The 21,972-nt window shown below is 35.4% G+C and overlaps 1 protein-coding gene across 1 annotated transcript in view; it reads left to right on the top strand.

The window, feature by feature from the left end:
• The first annotated feature begins 2,062 nt into the window (after positions 1-2,062).
• The window catches only part of LOC136835510 (exportin-4-like), a 37,340-nt gene continuing 17,430 nt past the window's right edge, over positions 2,063-21,972 (top strand). The window contains 17 exon segments of the mRNA XM_067099101.1: positions 2,063-2,652; positions 7,295-7,402; positions 8,490-8,616; positions 8,619-8,662; positions 9,925-10,032; positions 10,356-10,472; positions 11,395-11,551; positions 12,784-12,896; positions 13,082-13,239; positions 14,025-14,199; positions 15,650-15,826; positions 16,525-16,614; positions 19,357-19,519; positions 19,624-19,801; positions 19,993-20,152; positions 21,188-21,357; positions 21,575-21,680. Of these exon segments, the coding sequence (XP_066955202.1) occupies positions 2,617-2,652; positions 7,295-7,402; positions 8,490-8,616; positions 8,619-8,662; positions 9,925-10,032; positions 10,356-10,472; positions 11,395-11,551; positions 12,784-12,896; positions 13,082-13,239; positions 14,025-14,199; positions 15,650-15,826; positions 16,525-16,614; positions 19,357-19,519; positions 19,624-19,801; positions 19,993-20,152; positions 21,188-21,357; positions 21,575-21,680 (2,187 nt within the window). The 5' untranslated portion in view covers positions 2,063-2,616.

Genomic DNA, 21,972 nt, shown 5'->3' with positions numbered 1-21,972 from the left:
GGTAATCAGTGTGTGTAAAAGAATGGGAAAAAGACCTGTTTTGTCGATGGAAGCCAAGGTAAAAAAGTATTATTAAGGATAATTGAAATAAGGATGTTGAATGAGAATAAAAGAAAAAAGATGGAAGCTGTTGGGATGAACTGTTTGCGCCGTATATGTGGCGTAAAATGAATTAAAATTTTGAGAAATGTGGAGACACTTAAAGTAGAAGTGGCAAAAGGTTAGTATAAGTGAAATAATGGATCATGGTGTTTTTAGATGGTTTGGTCTTGTAAGAAGAGTGGAGAACGATAGACTGGTGAAAGGAGTTTATAATGCGAAAATATTATGAAGGAGGAAGACCTAGAAATGTCTAGATGGATAGCATGACAGATATATTTCAAAGGCAAAACTATAATATCCAGGTGTGGTGGTGTGTACAAGATAGAGGTGAATGGTGCAGTGTGTATATGGGGGTTCAGCACACTGCTGGTGAATCTTCTGTGCAGGTGTATGAAGCAGCTGTTGATACTGAAGTATTCTAACACAGAGTGCAACAGCAGTTCAGCTATTAAAGTATGTGAGAAGCGGTGGCTTTTGTTGTTATTGCTCTAGAACTACCTCCCGTTAGAGTAAACGGGTTATATATATATATATATATATATATATATATATATATATATATATATATATATATATATATATATATATATATATACACACACATTATATACATAATATGAATAAATACACATACACATTACATAAATATATATTTATATAATGTTACATATTGAGAGAGAGATATATTGAGAGAGAGAGATAGTATTACGATAAAAAGAAAAATTGATTGGAGGAGGTTTGTCGAAGGTACAGAAGATGAAACACGCTCTAGAGGAGAAACATAAGATCTTCGGAAAGCAGTTGCTGATTAAAGAAAGGAGACTGCGAGAGATGGAGGAAAACTAGAGTTGAGGAAAAATCTAAATAGATCCCTAATATGAATTACTCAAGGACAATGAATCCTAGAGCATCTAAAAAAAAAAAAAAATAGTATGGGAGAGAAGCCAACTTTTAGTAAATTAAGGTTTGTGAGAAAGATTAAACCTGGAGAGTCATCTTTTGTTAATCCCACCTTTGGTTCTATGCCTGGTCAGGTTAGGTTGGTTTGGAGGTATTGCCTTTGCATATCCTGGTACTGTATATTAATATTAACAGATGATAAAATATGGGTACAGAATAAAATGAATATGCTTAGAGCAATAAATTTAGGGTAATTAAATCATTATGCTATGCAAAATCCTCTTAATGAAATTGTGGAAGGAATGGTAATACGAAGAGATGTAACTATATGTATATATATATATATATATATATATATATATATATATATATATATATATATATATATATATATATTGTATATATAGAGAGCTTAGAACACTAGTGTGATAACTCCGTGCATCTTCAAGATATGACTTCATTTCTTAAAACCGGTTTCATCCTATTGCGCAATAGTTTTCACGTCCCCCACAAATTGCCTTCATATTACCGCCGTGGTCTGCAGTGTATGGAATCGGTGGCCGGCTGAGAGAGTTAAACCGGAAATTTTCAAGGAAAAAAAATGGAAGGGGAGGGGGAGTGAGGAATCGCCACAGGTGGAGAAGAAAATGTAGTAATCAGGATGCGTCATCCCATGTGAATGAAACTCACGCTTGCCTGTCTGATCTCTCTGCGGGGAGGACTGGATAAGGTGACATCACTATAGAAACTTTGAGAGCAGTTTGAAAGAAAAAGAATAAACTAATCTTTATCTAAGAACTGGCAGCTAGATGTCATAATTAGAATGATAACATATTTGGCGTGCATTTTGTTTGGTATGGATATTGGGTAGTGTTCGGCCAAGTACGGCACTGATACATTTGATTCACCGGGTGAGACTTGTCTGAATACAGATGTGGAACTGCCGCAGCCAGACAGGACTCCGGAGTCCGGGATATGGCAAAAACTGCTATTAGTGTGCAAGTTCATACACGTACTAACGAGATGACCTTGTAAGTTTACTGGCTAGACCATTTCCGTCGGAAAGGAAATGGATTTTATACAAACTTGTTATTATTTCACATAAAAACTGGAGTGCGATCTAAATAAGTTTTCACACTTTTGAGTGAGAGAAAGCGCTTATTCATTATCCTGTGACGCATTTATAAATTGCCAAGTTTGTACGCGTGCTTTCAAATAAGTTAATGGAGTTAGTAGATTTTTTGTTTGTAAAGGCGACACATACAAAATAAATATACGTATGTCATACTCGAAAGAAACGATTATGTCTGTTACCCAATGAATGACGTATTTATTGAGTAATGCACAGTGATTGCGCGTACGTGCGTGCACAACGTGAGACTGCGAATGTTTACTTTCTAAGAAATTGCATTACGTTTTCGTAAATAGAGAGAATATTCGCAAAACAGGAAGGAAAGCTGACCGCTAATTTATCTGCGATACATTATCGCCATAAAACTATTATGTACGACTGTTTGTTCGTACGTGTGTTTGTGTGTATAATGTGGATGGATGTGATGCTTTTGGTCGGCAGCAGATGGCAGTAAGTGTGCGCCGCCCCACGCAACCTTAAACATGGAGCAACTAGAGAAGGCGGCGCAAATATTGATGGTTAGTGGACTCAAATTGTATCTTGGTGTAGTGTAACCGAAAGAATAGGTCACAAAGGTCATGTGGATGCCAAGAAAAGAGGGAAATTCGGTTACATTAGAGGTCACAAGACGGGTGAAATGAGTGGTGCTGGCGGGCGGGTGTGAAGTTGTGTCTGGTATGAACTTGGATGTAAACAAACAGTACAGTGGGGAGCTCTCTATCTGTGTGGTGGTGCATCTGGTTCGGTGGTACCTGTTGCCCACGCCCACCACACCCATGCCATGGGGAGGAGTGTGGTGCCTCATATCTCCATTCATTGCAGTTTTTGGACGCGACAAGTCGACCATAAGGCTTAGGCACGGGTGCCCCGTCGTCTTCGTCCCCCCAGCGACTCCTGTCATTTCCTGGAACGTCCGTCGGAAAGGCGTGACAGAGCGACTTACCCTGATGAACGGGCACCCGAAAGTGTCATTTCGGGAAAGTCCTGTGGACTCTCTCTTCAGCCTAGGCCAGCTGCATTTATAGCCTTTAGACTTGGCCTTGCTAGCAAAGTCTACCCCCGTAGACTAGTTTACAACCATAGTTTACCATTGGCTAGTTTACACTTTTCTTGTCCGGGAAGTCAGGCCACTGTTTACAGTTGACAAGGTTAGGTTAAACTGAAAACAATACGTATTATTAAGGAAGGTTCATTTGGTTTGGATATTAGGCTGTAGGTTAACCCACTAAGGTAACTTTTAGGTTTGCAGTAATGGGATAACTTAGGCTAACCTACTTACCAAGTTCGAGAATACCATGTATCAAGAGCCCTGACAGCTAGATGAATAAAGACCAATAGGTAAGCTTTAGATAAAAGACCAATATTCCAACCCTTAAGAATACATAAAATTATTTTATTAATGCCTAAGATATCCACAGAGAGACTTGCCAGAGTTAACCCTTATTTTGCTCAGCCAAAGTTCTGGGACTTTCCAGTTCTGAACACCAAGTCGCCATAGTGGTTTACTTCTTCTAGCTCAGGAATGTAATGCTTTTCAGTGCTTGGTGAAGGATTTTCCCCTCTTTGTTATCACTATGCACTCATTGGTTAAGAATCATGACATAATTCTATATTTCACTTATGTGAGTGGGTAAGGGTGTTAATAAAAAGCGGCATGCTTTAATGGGTGAAGAAGATGCTTGAACATCGTTTTTCTTGTGCTGTTATTAGAAGTATTTGTAATACAATACTGTATACATATACATAAATAATTAGTGAAGTGGTACAGTAGCCATGCAGTATCATTTTTTATTATTGATGAAAATATGGAAAATAAAATAAAAGTGAATAAAGATTTTATAATTGTATAGAATGTTTGGCAAAAGATATATCGTAATGTAGGCCAAAACACGGACTTTTAAAATGTACTTTATTTGAACAAAATATGATAAAAGATTACAAAGTTATTAGCATATAGGGGAGAATGGTGAATTTTTCAGACAGACGTAAATTTTCTAATGCAGATACCACTCAGCTCTCATGTGTGTCACGCTGATAAACCTTTCCCTTCCCCACACTCTTCGCTCGACAACATAACAAGCAAAGACTGTGTCATTGCTGTTTGGATAATTACTCATACTTTCACATGTAACAAGGTCACTTACTATCAAATTTGGAAGTGAAGCCTTGGCCTATGCAAGGTGTAATTGCAAATTCATTAGCAAATGTGATGACACATCCAGTGAGTGGAAAATCATCATTGCTTGGTCGTGTGCCACAAAGGTCCTCTGTGAAGTTGTGCCATTCAGGTCTTTCCAGCATTTATCTTCTACTAACCTTCTACAGCCTTCTGTGTCTTAGGCCTCATCCATATAGGTCCAAGTCTTCCAGCTCTTTTGGTGCCCATGGAGCCAGGTTGCACTATCATGTACTGTTCTTCCAGGGTTTGTGCTTGGGACACGTCCAAGTCATCTCCATGTCTCATCATTATCTCATTTACAAATAGAGCTTCCATAATTTCCTTTATGGTATCTTTCTAACTTTAGCCAGCCATGTTTGACTCCTAATATTCATCTTAAAACTGCATTCTAAAATTGACAGATTCATTTACATATGCAGTACAGTAGTTTCATAATTTATATCCATAAATCAGTAAGTACAGATTATACCAGACTTGTCTATAATGTTTCGCGTGCAGTTTTAGTTGTTTGATTTCCAGATCTTGTTCAACTTGCCCATTATTTGATTTGCCTTTTTCTTTTAGTCTTTTACACGAAAATTCCACATCTGGAGAACTTGTGCTGGATATTGATACTCAATATTTAAAAGATTCTACCTCGTTAATCCTTTCCTCTTATAGTGCTATTTCATCCCTTTGTACGTATACTTCGTTAGATTTGATTCCCATCTCTGAAATTCCGTACTAAAGAAAAATTATCCATTACTAATATTTATATTGCTGTTTGGACGTGAATCATGGTTGCCAATGTAATTGAATACCAAATCAGGTTTACAATAATACTAATTTGAAACTTTTAAAATTGGTTCAGTTGTACATATTTTGCTTCAGGGTCAATAGACATTGTGTTACTAACCTTGGAAGGAAGGAAAAATTGATGAGTGTGAAAAAGTGCAAATAAGAGGTTTTTAGTGTATAACAAAGTGTTGAGCTTATTCAGGAAAGCAAGGAATCATAAAACTTGTAAAGAAAAATCAGTTAAACAAGCTGTGCATAAAATTTTTTGCTTGAGTTCCAGTACCATTTCAGTGGTAGCCAAAGATGTGTGAGAGAACAGACAGGAACTCTGTCCCTCCTGCAGCAAATGTTAGATGTCTCACTTTGGATTCGTGTGTCGGCAACCTCGGGTAGGTTTCAGCTCAGTTCCTGGTTCCTATCAGTATGTGACAGGTAATCCTCAATTACTTGTCATCTTTATATGAGCTTCACCCACACAGGTGACTCCACGTGCCTTCATTTTAGTGGCAGATGAAGCGACGTTGGCTTCAAGTGATAGTCCCTTGTTGGGTGTTTAGACACAGGAACCTCCTTGAAGGAATTCCCTTGAACTCTGCTTCCAGAGATGCTTCTGTTCTAGGATGCATTGCAGGAGGGGTGGGGTACACACTTAAGTAGCATGTATGCTTCAGGTATGTAGACAAATGACAAACCTCATGTGCATATTTGGAAATGTGTGAACTATGACTAGTCTGCAAAATTCGAGACTGTGTTGTTTAGCAATAACATGACCATAGTAACATGCATCAAAAAATTCCGGTTGTCAGTCTGGAGGGCAGATTCATGTGTGTGGTTTTGGCTGTCACTTCTGCCAGGTAGGCCTATATTGCAGGCAGGAAGAATATTGTGGCTGACCAACTCTGTTGCCAGGGGATAGGAAGTAGGTTTAGAATGGTCCTTTTACTTTGCTTGGTGGAAAAGCTGTTTGAACTTTGCTACTTCATAGTTGGAATAATCTGCAGCTCTTTGTTTAATGCTTTTTGGGCACTACTTGGTGTCCAGGTACCTTGGAAGATCCTTCATCCAAGGTGTACCAGGGAAGTGGGCAGTCTTCTGTGATTGATGTCATAGAAGAGGTCTCCCTCTGTGGTTTTAGCTTTTGTTCAGTGGATGGTGGACTTCCTCACCTACCTTTTACAAGCTATTGCTCTGTCTTAAACCAGGTCTTCAGACTTGGGCTATAGCTCTTTCTGCTTTGGTTAAGTTACCTATGCTCATGAGCTTTTTGCACTATTGTCCTCCTTGGGAGCTTAGGCATCCAAATTGGGACATGACTCTCTTCCTCTGCATCCTACTCAGGTCTCATATGAGCACTCGGCGGGGAAGCCTTGAACCAAGATCTCACACTCAGGAATGTCTTCCTTGCTGGCCTTTGCTTTGACGAAGGGCATTGGAAAGTTACGTGGGCTTTCTTATCTTTGGCATTCAGAGGGTTGTGAATCCCTTGTTCTCATTTCTTCCTGATTTTGTGGTGGAAACCCAGAACCTGTAAGTTCCTGATGAGAGATTCAAGAGTTTTATGGTTCCTGTTCTTTGGGACTATTGGTGATATTTTTATGACTGGTGTGAATTGTGAGGTATTAACCAAGAAAGATCCTGCTTCTTAGACAGAATGTGTTACTCTTGGTTATTACTGCTAGCAAAAGAATGTGATCATCCACATTCCAATCATCAAACATACCAAATTGCAACCCTCTATCCTCAGTAGTTTTTTTTATTTTATTTACGGTTAAAGTTAGCCACAATTGTGCGTCTGGCAACGCTATAGGACAGGCCACCACTGGGCCGTGGCTGATACAACATTATACACTGTATATACAGAAAACTCGATTGCGCCAAAGTGTACAGAAAACTCGATTGCGCCAAAGAAACTTTAGCTCATTTTTACTTCTTTTGTACTGTGTCTGTTTGTAGCATTTTGTTCTGCAGAAACTTACAGATGGTAAGTCATGGGATATGATACTATGTTTATCAAGTGTGAAAAATATTTGTTGATAATTGGCACTATAATAATTTCCTTGTGATTTATTACTGTTGTATTTAAAAGCTTGCATAGTTCTTCATTTGTTTCTGTTGTAAAAACCTCCTTATTTCTTGTGTTATTTTTTGTCCCTTATAGAGTAGCTATTTGTAAGTATTGCAATTTATATTTTCATTTTCCTCAGGCATCACCTGATTTGGTGACATCAGAACAGCGACATGAGGCAGAACAAGTGTTTCTTCAGTTACGTAATACAAAAAATCCATTCAACGTAGCGAACCTGACACTCTTGGCTTAAGTACATTATATCAAATCTTATGCAGTACTTCATTTTTGTCACCAAATCATAAATCACTAGTTTACTGATCATCATCATCATTGTTGAGCAGATTATCACCTGACAGTTAAGGACACTGGATGAAGAATCAAGGACTTCGATTCTGTGATTTGTTCTATATTGTATTCTCTGTTGTGTTTTTTCCATTATTACCCATACTACTGACAAGACAGGCTAAGGTCTTAGATTCTTTTAGTGAACTTGCATAGCCCCTCATATTTTTACTGTATGTAGTATATTAGCTTTTTCAGCCTTAACTGTATCGAGTTGATCATGAAATTGTTAGCTATAACTCCTGACTGTTGTAGCAAGACATCTGGTTTTTAAGGTATTTGATTTGATGAGTTTATAATTTACTCCTTTAGTATGTGTTATCATTTACTATCATTGAACAGTTTTGTCACTAAACATCCGTGCTCATTCATCAAGTTACCTTCTACCTAAGTTAATTTGATTAAGCAATCCTGTTTCATATTTCTGTAATATGCCTTATTTTTCTTCCAAGATAAACTTTTTCTAGTAATTATTTAGCTAGTTTTCAGAAGAATTCAACTTCACATCTAACACACAAAAAACCAGCATTGTGGTATTTATATACAATATTAAATACATTCATGAACCAAATATTATTAAAAAAAACTTTCCTGTTTGGAACGATTAGCCACTGTTGATGTGAATTCTATAATTTTACTCAGTTTTCATAAGAATTGAGTCGGGGTAAGATATTTTTGTATGATTTCCATTGTATGTAACCACATAACCACACTGAAAAAAGTGCAAACTACATTTATTTTTGTTTGGTTAATAATGATGCAGTTCTAAAATTTTCCTTGTTTGGAAGGAAGAGCACTAAATTTAGTAACTGATAATATAATATGTGACCTGAGACATTATGCACTATAAAAACTTCTGAGATTGCATAATTCACAATTGAAATGCATGCAGTGCCTTGTAACAGGTAATGCATTGCTACTGTAATTCGTAATATTAATTTAATGTTTCAACTGCAATGTTGTCATAATACACAACTACTTTTACAGAGGGATCACAGGTTGACTACTTGTTATTTGAAGCAGCTACTCTTTTACGGGTTGGTGTTATTCGGGAATGGCGAGACTTGAGCAAAGAAGATATTTTACAGCTCCGTCAGTATATTGTCCACTATGTTGTCAGCGGCACAATCTTCCACATTATGTGAGAGAAACATTAGTACAGGTAAGTGATGTACAGTAATATTATTAATGTAACAATTCATTTTACTCACCCATCCCCTTCCATTACTGTAGTTTTTCCCTACTACAGACACCAGAAAAAATGCCCATATTGTGGAATTTTTGTTGGGACTCATGGTTAAAAACAGATTTTTCCTGATTATTTGAAAGAATCAACTTAATTTAAATATCCTCCATTCCATAAACATTCCATTAAGTGTTGTTTTATTCTTTTATGCTTACTCTTCTCATTATTTCTGTTTTCTTTAAATCGTAAGTCCTTCCTGTAAATGTAAAATGTATTTGATTAAACATATATAGTGCATGATGTAAATTAACTCTCTCTCTCTCTCTCTCTCTCTCTCTCTCTCTCTCTCTCTCTCTCTCTCTCTCTCTCTCTCTCTCTCTCTCTCTCTCTCAGGAAATAAAAAATAATCTGGAGATTTTACATTTCAAAACTTAATAAGATTACCATGTAGTAGTGTTTTGCACTAGAATGGGGTATATTTGCTTAAGAAATAGAGAGGGAGAGAGATTTTAAAGATCCTGTGACATAATCTGAAGAACCAAACTTTTTTTTTTAACAACATGCCTTATTTACTAAAAAAATTAACTCCCCTTGCAGTAGCAATATGGCTGTGAATGATGCCACAGGCCAGAAGGCAAACAAAAACCACTTCAAAAATATCCAAGAATGTAGCAATCATTAGGAAGAACTAAATGGCACATTACACAAAATGCAAAAAAATTTCTAATCTTGGAAGAGTAGCTTGACATGTCCCATTTTAGTGAGTTGCATGGAAAAATTAGTATTGTTTGAACAGAAAAACATATCAGGATACACAATGAGGTCCTTTGTTTTTTATGATTTTTTCCAGTTGTTACAACTGGAAAACCTTTGCATGAAATAAGGCTATTTATGAACAGAAATGAAGCTGTAAAAGATTCTATGTGAATTTAGGCTAAACAGTGTGCTTATAAATAAATGTGGTAAAGAGTGCCTAATTTAATGGCTGAGATTCTAACCTTTAATTGGATTTTTTTTTACCATCTTGCAATACAGTAATAAATAGCAGCGAAATAATGATATTGTCACCCATTATAAAAATTTTTTTTCAACATTATGGAATCTATCTCATAGGCAATAAATAAAAATGAGGCTCAAATTTGGTCATTGCTGTTATGGAGCAGAAAAGAGGATTTATTGTGTTTTACACATGCTTTTTTTTAAGCTATTACAATATAATTTTTATATATTTGCTTCAGGTTGTTGGCATAATGGTAAAAAGAGGCAGTGTAGAAGATCAGGGGGAGGATAGAGGAAGACTTTTAACTGAAGTGGAACAACTTGTGTCTGCTGGTGATAACACTATGGTATGGTTTTTTATTTCTTTAATTCAGGAATATTGATATCCAAATTTTTATCTACCATAAACTTATGCTTGGTGTTTTCATAACCTTTGAGGTTGATTCATTATTATCATTGTTATCTGTTTAATAGGACTTGCATCCCCAATAGGAGAGTTAAAAACCACTGGAATTGGTAGTTTTCTTTGGCGCCCTGATGTACATATCTAACCAAGTGAAGCCCCTTCGTTGGAAGTGTGTCTTGGAACCTTGTACCCAAAAAAAATCATAATTTTAAGGTGTACATTGCAAAGCACTGGTTCCTAATATTGTACTATACCTTTTTTCAGCGTATGATTGGTTGCAGTATTTTAAGTGCCCTCATGCAGGAATATGCCGTGACAGTAAAATCCACAGATGTTGGTTTGACATGGGAAACGCACTTCAAAGCAAAAAAACAGTTTGAGGTATAGTATTAGATTAGTATCGTATATCATAAATTTTCTCTTTCCTGTCAAAGGTTTGGATTTGTCGGAGGGCAGCTAGGTGTTTTCGGTAATTATTAATACATGCAAATGGAAGAAGCCTAAGGGTTTTTGGTAATTATTAATACTTGTAAATGGAAGAAGTATATCTTGTTTTGTAATAGTTGCTGATGTTACTTTTGTAGATGAACTTTCATTGTTGTTAATTTTCTTTGGTAAATTGTGCCGATGTAACTGTGCCTTTCCTTACATATTACTCAAAATATGAAAGTGCTATGTTAGATTTAAACAAATGTAATTGAAGAAAAACTATATGCATGATTGTCTTTGGAGGGGAAATATTAGTGATGTTTCATTTACCAATAAAATTGGAAACTCATGTACTCTGCATTCATTTTAACTTGGATATAATTTAAAATGCTTCAGTTAGTCAACTGTTTCTGCATATAGAAAACCCTTAGATTTTATCTCCTGGTAGTTATCTGGGTAAAAGTTGATCCAGATTGTGGTAAGATTACCTTGATAATGTCCATGTGTTAGTTGAGAAAAGTAATGGTTATTTTAAGGTATCACAAGGGCTTACTCACAGGGCTACAGTATTTGTTTTTAAATGATAAGTGAAAATAAGATGAAGGTAAAGTGGGGAAAAATTGGGCAAGGAGAGGCCAAGGGAGCAGATGACAAAATTAATAGATAAGCAGTGGAACTAGGGTCCAGAGGGCCTTTATTACCATTATTATTTTATCAGGGTCCTTAAAATAATCCAACTGTAGATCAGGTTCTGTGTTTGCCATTATTTAGTCTTATTTAGTCTTATTGTGCTGAAAGCTCTTAGTTTTCTTTCATAATTCTAAGTACAGTACTTTGTAAGTTACCAGTGATTTCATATTTTCTCCAATAACAGGGCACAGATTTGCGTCGTATTTTCCATTTTATGGTGAACCTACTGGGAGAAGTAGTAAAAGTAGAAGGGAAGCTGAATGAAGAATTGTCAGCATTGTTGATGAAGCTCCTGCTGATTGCTGAAACTACGCTTACCTGGTCATTTATATCGCTACACTATATCCTTTTTAGCATGAATTTTAAGGTTCCTGCACTCTTGTTTCAACTCAATCTGGTGCCAAAAAATTATCATTCATTGACAAGTATTCATGGACACAGTGTGGGATGCACTTGCCTGCTGACAGATGGTGATAGAAAAAATGCTTGGGGAAGGACATGAGAGAGAGAGGTGATGGTGATCTCATTGTCAGAGGTATCATAGTCTAGGACTAGGCTTTGACTTTTTTCTAGCATTGATTAATTGAGGAGGTTCAACTTTTTTGCATAAATATTGAAGATCAAAAACATGCCTTACCCTCTAAAATTTAAGGCTCACCAATAAGTGTGTAAAATTTACAGTTTACCTAGCTTTTCATTATTATTAGCCTTCATTGTTTTTACCTGGTTTGAGGTAAAATTGACACACCAGTTTTCAGTGGTAAGTTTTTGCTGTGTCAAGTATAAGGGAAGGGAGAATGAATTCTTGTATATAGGCTTCTGCTGATTTTACCTTACACCAGACTTCCCCATTCATATTGTCTATCATTGGTAACAAATAATATAGTCCGATACTCTAATTCAGAACCCAGTGATGGTTTTTTGGTTTTCTGAGTTTGATGTCAGTAAATTGCTAAATGTGAGAAAAGATAGACATACTGTATTTCCAAAACTAATAGAAATGAGTTTATATCTTACATATAAATAAGTGCTTTGGTAGATGCTCAAAAGCTTGTGTACATTCAGATAAGATGGAATTTAACCAACATCATCAGCAGTGTTGATATGACAAATTGTGTAATGTAATGAAAATATTTTGATGACAGATAATTTGCTGTCAACTACAATCAGGTTGAAGTTTTCCCTTGAGAGAAATGAGGTTGACTATGCTTGTTTGAAAATTTTATTGTGTATGGTCCCCTATTCTGATGCATACAGTATAAAGAAAAATGCTCTCAAGTTTCATCATTACTTCTGCCAAGGTTTTTATTTTATTTGTTTGGTTGTCTATATATGTCTGTTAGTAGCATCACTTGTTGGAAACTAATGGACATTCTAGAAGAATCGGCATTTCATGGAACAATTCATTAGATTTTAACATGAAATTTTCTAATTGCTTTATTTTTGCATTTGTGAATATTAAGCTCCCAGTTGCTTGTGAAAGAAAAAGTAAATGGTACAGCCTTTGATAATCATATATGCATTTATGAAAGAAAACTTTTTGCATTTGAATATTTCCTTAACTTTTGCACACTGCCTAAACGTTTAATGAGCGTTTTTGAACAAGATCAGAATCCATCCCTTAGGCCAGGACAGCAGTGGAGGGAAACATTCCTTGATCCAAGTATTGTACAATTATTTTTTAAGGTGAGAATAATGTGGTTAAATTTCTTTAGAGCTTCCTGTATTTATACACCTATGTTCATACTTGGAACAAATGTAATATTTTTAATATATGTGATTCAGTTTTAAATGTTAACAAGAAAATGCTTTGATATTTTATGAAAAACAGCTACAGTGTTCATGTAACTTTATGAGTGGTTGTATTACAGTTGTATTGGCGCGTAAGAGAGGATTGGGAGCTTGGACATCATGCATTAAATTGCCTAGTCCAATTGGCTTCTTTAAATGGTGCAGTGCTTATAAATCGTCAGGTTCGCATTAAATATCTCACACAATATCTTGAGTGCCTCTTCTCTTTGCTCTCCAGGTAAGGTTTATTCTTGTGTAAGTACAGTAATACTGTATTGCAATAATTTCTGTAACTATACTTATTTAGTTCAGATTTATTTTTTTGTATGGTATTATAGAATATCATTGGTGGTTTATTGGAGCTTTTGGTAGCAGCTTTGATTATAATAAAATTCTAGGACTTATGAGCCAGTGGGATTTATTTTTCCTTACAGAGGGTGCTATGTCAGGCAAGTTTAGTTACACTGATTACCAGTGGCTTTATTTTTGGGCTATTTTAGTGTGAGTGATGTAATTTTTTCATGAATATGTGTTTGGAGTGATGTTAGGTCACCAGGTTTGTGTTTTTTATTTTTTCTAATTTTTTAAGAGGTGGTGCTTGGACTTTGACACACCATGTGGTATTTTTGAAATAACACGCTTTGTTGTGAATTCCCTCTCGTGATTAACTCTCAAGTAATGCTTCTTTCCCCATAAAGGGTGTTAAGATGATTGTGTATTGTGTAATTGTAATGTTGATGCACCTGTTCTTAGATGGACTAGATATTCACTCTCAGCAGGTGAGTTCTATATGAAATGTACAAGATCATAGTTAATAACTAGCAGCTAAAAAAAATATGAATAGAACTTTGATTTTGTAAATCTTGAGATTATGTTTCTTGTTCCTTTCAGTTCAACATGAATTTAGATTCTGTCCATTATAATGATGTTTCTAATGTAGTACAAATAGCTCTTAAAATGAAAGTCTAGAGTAGGTCTTTTGTTACAATGAAAAGGTTATTCAATTAAAAATTTTTTCTATAGTGCTCAGATCACAGAAGTTGAAGCTTTAGGCATCAGCAATATATTCCGAAAGTTGCTGCTGTTCTTTCCGCCTTCAGTTTTGGTTGCACTCCCAGAAGAAATGTTACATCAGCTGGTTGAAAATCTGACTGCCCTTACCTGTAAATTTGCTCAGGGTGCAGCTCTGGAAGAAATGGTAAGCTGCTACTGTACACTGTATTCTTTTCGTATAGAAATTTACTTTGACATCATGAGATATTTTGTGGTGTTTAAGCGTATAGTAACACCTCACTAACTGTTATACAAATTTATGGAGGAAACCCATGCACCTCACTATCTGTTATACATATTTATGGAGGAAATCCGTGTGAGAGTTACAAGGTTAGGCGTAGCTACCTAGATTCATAGTCTAAGGTATGTCAAGCTAAACTAAAAACCAAAAATGATTGAAGTAATAAATGCATGAAAGATGCAATGCAACAATTTCTTCGTTCTGATAACACTTTCAAAGCAATCATACTTTTTTATACTTTTTTATAAACAATCATCCTTGGCCTTTCCCAAGTAAAGCTAATCGTCTTGGTGTTTCAGTAAGTGTTATGATCCTCGCCCTCCATTTTTCAGATAATTTATTGAACTTTGTATGAATCCTATTATTCATTTTCCACATTTTCAAAAATAACCTAGAAAATATTACTCAGAAAACCTTAATCTTGCAAGGTTAAGCCAAAATATGGATTCAGATATGTCAAATGATTGAAATGATACAATATTACTATTAGGAATTTCATTGTTTAACAAACCCCTGGCCCTTGTATAAAGTGTTGCCACCCCATGAACTAAACATTGGCTTCTGCAGGTCCAGAAGGGCAGATACTATTTGTGAAAGTGTTGTTGGTATCTTTAAAGAAAAAAAAAAAATTATAATCTGTAATGTACATTTGGTATCAGAATTCAAAGGGTAATTTTTTCACATTTAAGTCGTCTTTGAGAAATTACATTAATCTTAAAAAATAGCCAGGATAAGTGTTTTATCTGTATTATAGTGTTATTGTTATTAATCAGGTAAATCATCGAGTTATATTTTTAGTCTTGTTGGGCTTGCACAAAATATATTTTATAGGGTAAATGGGTATTCATTTAAGGCTGATTACAGTGTTTTTTTTTTATACTGTTTAAAAACAGTATTGTGTGTGGTTATTGTCACAAACTGTATATCAAACTCGGCTGTGCGATTAGTATGTCACATGTTGAATCATGGAATATTTTTGTGTAAGTATTACTGAATTGTCATATAGTCAAGATCTATATAGGAAATATGAGTTGGGAAGCATATAATTGCAGTTGGCTTGGTAGAAGGGTGTTAAGTACTTGAAAGTTCATAATCATGTTTTCAAAATTGAAATCTTTAAAATTGCATTTTCGTCATGAAATTGTGAAACAATAAATGAATACCCTGTAGATTAGGTTTTGTAGTTATAAATGTTTAAATGTTTACTTATGTATGGATGTTGGGGTTTAAAGTGCAGGTATATATATCATTGTTGCTTCTCATTATATAGTTTCAGTTAAAGTTAAACAGTTAAAGTTAAGTTAAAGTCCTCCTGGGCCTCTTTACAATAAATCAAAATTTTACTTTTTTGCAGTTGGATCATGAAGACCAGCTTTACATGGAAGCATTTGAACAAATGTTGCAGTCATGGGCTTGTATACTGCAAGAAAGTAGTAATTGCAATAGTGCACAGATAAAGCAGAGTGCAACCTTAATCTTCGACACATATTTAAAATGTCATCTTGCGCCGCCGGATGGATCACGGAGACCTGTGAGTTTTTCTTTTCCATGTACAGTACAGTAACTTATTTAATTTTAGGTATCAAGGTAATTACTTTCTCAACTCATAAATTTATGTTCACTTTTAATTGAGTAAGGCTGGATCATCTACCAGCTTCAGAGGTAGACCAGTGGCAGAGTAACAATCAGAACTGAGTGATTTAAAATTTCTACTGTTTACTAGTTACCTGACCATTTCTGGCACGATTATTTTTATCCTGTGAGTTTCATCCAAGTGGAATTGCAAAGCTGATAAGGAATGGTAAAGAATGGGGAATAGACCTCATTGTCATCAAGAATTAATCAGATATTTTAATTTTGCTGGGCTGGCACCCCAACTCTTGCAAGTTTAGAGGATCAACTTTATTCCTCTAATTAACTGGTTTTGTAATTTTGTGACTAAATGTAAGATGAAGATAGTATAAGAGAACAGTTCATGTCAGTGACAGGCCTTGTTTCCCCAAAGATTTTATTTTTCAAAATCAGTGGAAAATTGCAGCAGGAGCACTCTGGTAGTTAGACTGCTTACCGGGAATATTAAGTTATTTCATATGTAAAATGATTAATTTTCCACATTTTCATCTTTAAATTCTTCAGTAATACTGTTGATTAAAGGAATCGTGTATATTCTCTGAACCATGAAATTTTCCATGGAAAATAATTAATTTTTTATTGTTTTTCTCTTTTTAGATTGATGCTGATGAAATCTCAGAAACTGTTCAGCAAGATCGTGTAGCTTTCAAGGATCAAATGGTGCTAATTGGTCTCTGTGGGAGGCAGGTGAGAATTATTTGAAATTTGGTAAGCTTGTACCACTGAGTTCATTGTATGTTTATTAATCATTTTTATCATGTTTTACCAAGAATGGAACTCTCATAGGTTCAGATTGTTGAGACTTGTCATGAGAATAGGGAAGAAGTTTGTAAAAAGAAAAGCAGCCACAGATGTAGGCAAGTTCACAAAAGTGAAATAGTAAAATAGCAGATACAAAAGTAGCAGGAGAGTCCACAAAGCAGTAGAAGGTGGTGACAAGTAGCAGGAAAGTTCACAAGGTAGTAGAAGTTAGAGAGTGCTAATTTCTTGTGTTATTACATAAAAGAAAAATCTGACATGAAAACATTGATGTTGGTGGTAGTTATCTGTTAAGTTACATACTGCAAAAGTTTGATTAATATAGGTAAGAGTTTAGCATTTTATCCCAAAAGTCATTGATTAGAAAAATGCAACAGACCTCAGGAGAGAAAGAGAGAGAGAGAGAGACTCAATTGATGACTTTATTTTGGTTAGTGCACTGTGCATGTTTGGCCGTCTCAGTGCATCGGAGTAGTGTGACTTTTGACTTGAACAGCATATTGAATATTGTAGTTTTTTCAGTTCATATATATTTTAAAAGTTTTTATTTTCTTGTTTGTAAATATAACATAGATGAGCTTATCTGAAGGCATAATATCAGTGAACTGAAAAACTTGAGCAGGTAAAAGGACACATATATGGTATAAACTTTCCAGCTATGTTGGGTTAGAACTTTTCCCAGCCAGCAGTTAGAATTATTAACGAATAAAAGTATTAGGAGTAAATGCTTATATATGTAACAAATGACAATTCAGGATACATGGATGGCATTCTAGAAGGAATTCTCTTGTGCAGCTGGCAAATTCAGATAACTGGTAACTTTCAGGTCCCAAGGTTGCTGGTTAGGAGGGATTTTACTCTACTGAAGGTTTTATGAACCTGCAGTGTGCTTTTAAGGACTGTGCCAGAACTAAATGCATTGAAAAATATCCCTTAATTCACAAGATATGTGAACAGTGTAAATTTTTATTTAAAGACATTTTAAATTATTATAGCTTAAAAAATCTATAAATTTCCAGATGAATTTGTGAATTTTAAAATTCTGTAAACTGGTGGATTGCTACAAAATTTGAAGGAAAAGGTTTTGACCTTTGGCTAGTTTTTTCACAGCTCTCACACATCGCTAATGTAAACCAGCAGATGTCAGGAAAAGGAGCCAAGATATTTGGTTGGCCTTCATTTTGTGGAGTAGAACAGTAGCCATGCAGCCTTGACCAGCCTTCAGGACTTTTCCTTGTATGCTTCTTGTCCGATCTCTAAAATGGACATTATAGCAAAGCACACAGCTCCTTTCACTCGGAGTAGGCCATTTAACTGGTGGTGCCAAACCCTGGAGAAACATGATTTTCTCAGTTATACATTTATTGCCATATTAGAATGGTCACATATCCTCCAGCAAATATGCCTTTTTAAAAGGAAGATAAGGCAGCCAAGGGAGAAATTAACCCTGATGTCAATTACAATATCAATGTTTTACCTATGTCAGCATGTTGCTGCCCTTTGATCAGTGCCCAGCAGAAGCAGCTAACAGCTGGTATTATCTCCTTCTCCATTGCATTGATAATAGAGGTTAAGAGGCACATGTGAGTTTTTATTCTTTTACACTCGCCACTTTGACTCTCAAGTAAGTTTAAGCAGTTGTCTGTCCAAGAAAGGACATTGCAGTTCTAAAGGAACTTTTAACATCAGCATTGTGCTGCATAAGGTGCACTGTAAGTTGCATGCACCTTCAGGGATGTATGGATTTAATATTTGTTGCACAGTATTCATATTTATGAATTGAATTTTTGTTGCAAAAGATTCAGTTTTAGAAATTAGTTTATTAGATTTTTGATGGCACATATAGACAAGATCTTGTATTCTAGCCCCGTAAAACTCAGTCCAGGACTTATAACCAAGTGTAATGTGAGACTTTTACATTATCCTTTATTTGAATTCTGTGGTGGAGAGGGCTTGCTAACTAATCTAACCCTCTTAATTTTCAGTGTGTATGCACAGTGATATATGTGTTCATGTAATTTTTTCATCAACTGATCTGTTATGTAAGTGAAAAGTGAAGAGGAATAGATTGAAATGGGTCAGTGATTTTCGGTCATCTTCGGGGTCACCAGTATAACAAGGCGGCGAGTAAGAAGCAGTTTCAAGGTATTCTAATTTATTGACACAAAATCCCTGACGGGTCAAGAACTCTTGCGAGTGGAAAAGTAGCATTTGACATCAGGGGAAAACAGACTTCTATATACAGTCAGATGTGCTTTCTCACACCTGAAGAACGGTTAGCAATTCTATACTATATACAGATTAGGAAGAGATATCAAATACATATGGTTAGAAAGCTTGCACTGCATTACATACATTAGTAATTACAGTTCTGACAAGGACATAAAGTATCTTCTGAAAATTGCATAAAAGATTGTTTGAATCAGGAGCGTTGGATCTGTGTTTCCTGAGAGTCTCGATGTGTCATGTAGATTTTTGTTTTTAAGCGAGGATGCCCTGAGGGTCTCAGTGACAGCTCAGGACCTCACATGTATATTATGTATGTGAATGGTAAATGTAATAGTACATTTTGGTTATTTGAGTAAGGATGTTAGGTTTCAGAAATGTCAGAAGTAAAATTTTTGGTTTTATTGATTATTAATATTCAGATAAATATTTTTTCATTATCAGGCTCCAGAACACAGTGTACCATTGCTGACGCAACTCCTAGAGGACAGAGTTGGTCGAATGCGCACACAGCTCACACACATTCTTAGTAACAACCTGACCATTGCTGAAAATTCGCAGTTGGACCAGTTATATGAAGATATTCATTGGCTGTTACTCATTGCAGGTATGAAATATACATGTTCCATTAATGATTGATTTCAAGATGCTAAATGTATCACAGTGTAGAACCTTAGCAAATGCATTCATGAAAATTTTTTTTATCACTAGGACATGTGACGACAATGGACAATGAAGGGGAGACTGCATTAATTCCAGCGGAAATGGTGTCCTACAGTATTAGTGCTGTGCCAAATGTCAATTTAGAAGCTACACTAAGATTATTAGCAGCACCAGCTCAAATGCCAGCTGACATACCCAACAGTTCATCATCAGACCCTCTCATAAGGTCAGGGAAATAACATTTGTGCTATTTGTTGAGGAACGTTTTTTAGTTGTCTTGGGGGAAATTTTCAAGAGGTACATCTTTTATACAGTATGCCTTATTATTTAAGTTTCAATTTTTTGTGTTGACAGGTGATGTAAGTCTTGTAATTTTAGTGTGTCATGCCCTTAACAACAGATCTGCGTTCTTTCCAGGATGATGAGTACAGTGCTGAGGTTGTGCGAAACAGAATCACAAGCATTAAAAGCAAATTTAGGCCATTTACTGAGTCCTGAAGTTTCATCATCATTAATGTGGTTCTTAAGAAGATTCTGTTTGTCATATCTGTTACCAAATGAGTCTTTCTATACAGAGGTGAGTTGTCCTTCCACTATTAAGATGTGCTTTTGTTAATAATTCCAGCGATTTAGTGTACATCAGAAGTGAATGGTATAAGTTGAACTGAGTCAAATGTTGAGTGTTTCCATGTTGTGTACTATAAATATCTGAAATATAATTCAGACTTTAGAAAAAAATAAGTTTCTTGTTATACTGTCTGACTCCAGATCCCTTAGGTATGAAACAAGGCATTTTAATGCTGGGTCATTTTCAGTCATCCAAAGCAGTTGTGTTATATCAAATGATTGTGACTACCACTTGTCAGATAGTAGGGTACAGTCATTGGCATTCAACGTCATCATTATGTATAAGATGTTGTGGTATTTTATTATCAAATGCTTATTTTTTTTCCTCATTTGCTAGTACTCTGTTCATTTACTTTAGTTAAAAAATATATTAGCAGAATTTTTTGCAATGTGCTTGCTGATTTAGCAATGCCCATCAGCTTCCACCCATATGGGTCTCTGTCCCAAAGATGGTTAGTTTATGGAGTTTTACTTTCCCTCTGGCTCTTAGTTTTGTAATATCTTCATGTATTCTAAGGTTACCAGTACTTTTATTGATAGGAAGGTCTCTCTTCCTAGAATGTAACTTTTATTTTTAATCTTCTTCAGTTTTTTCTTCTTTTATTCTCCCTACTGTGTACTCTATTTTTCTCTAGAGTTGGGGCTTGCCTAAGACATTTGGTTTTCATTTCATTGTCTCCATATACAAGAAGTTGATTCTTGGGTAATATTGGATTAGGACTGCTCTGCAATGTTATAATGGTCAAGAACCCTGCTTATATGCAAGTTAACTTTAGTGTGTTCTGGAACTTTGATTTTTTTATACTAATGTGTTGTTTGTCTACTGTATGTTTATGTTATCTTTAGGTTTGCTGTATATTAAATTTCATAATTTATCATAAACTTTGTCATTTTGCTTGAAACAACTATATGAGAACTTAGACAAGATTAGCAATGAGAATAAACTGTCTCTCCCTCTAAAGTATTCTTATGCCTTATTTTTTAGTTAAGTTTAGCGTTAATATCTGCGTTTGGTCGTGATTCTGAGGGAGCTGCATGGACTCTAAATTATCTGCTGTCAGTTGTGGAACAGACTTTGAGATTGAGAAGTGCTGAACCAGGATTGGTTGAAGACACGGTTAACCTCCTAGTCACCATGGTGGATAGTAAAGAAAGGTAATGGAATTAACTGTAACTTGCTATTGTGCTGTAATGTTAGGAAATTTAATGTATTGATGCTTTACTATGTAAAGAAAAATACCAATCCTTTTTGTTATCTTGCCATAATTAACTGGCTCACCTATTATTGCATACCAGCCAGTTCATAAGTCATGTCATTAGGTGTCATGATTATGGTTTAATGTGGGTTTGCTAATGAAATGACATTTTGCAGAGGCCAGCATTTAGTGAAAACGGAGGGTTTGATGGAACTGGTGAAGTTACAGCAAAGCGGTACCCTTGGGTCACTATCTTCAATTGCTCAAAGAGGTCTTATGCAAGTAAGGAAAACAGATTTCTTTAAATATTTTGGTAGTTGGTGAAATGGTTTTGAAGTTTCAGGTTTACACGATGACTCTGCCACATCATTTAAAAAAATAATTTGGGATTAGGAAAATTTAGCCATAAGGTGGTATCAGTGAATTTTAGATTGCAAATTGAATCCATTACAGATTTTTGTTTGTTTCATAAGGCATGATATGATGTCAGATACTTTTATGCTTTTAAAAAATAGATTGATATTTGTAATATTGTTGCTTTTCAATATTTTTATTTAATTAAATTAGCAGAATG

This window comes from Macrobrachium rosenbergii, chromosome 55 (genome assembly GCF_040412425.1).
Source record: "Macrobrachium rosenbergii isolate ZJJX-2024 chromosome 55, ASM4041242v1, whole genome shotgun sequence".
NCBI lineage: Eukaryota > Metazoa > Arthropoda > Malacostraca > Decapoda > Palaemonidae > Macrobrachium > Macrobrachium rosenbergii.
This window is presented reverse-complemented; position numbering and strand designations above follow the sequence as displayed.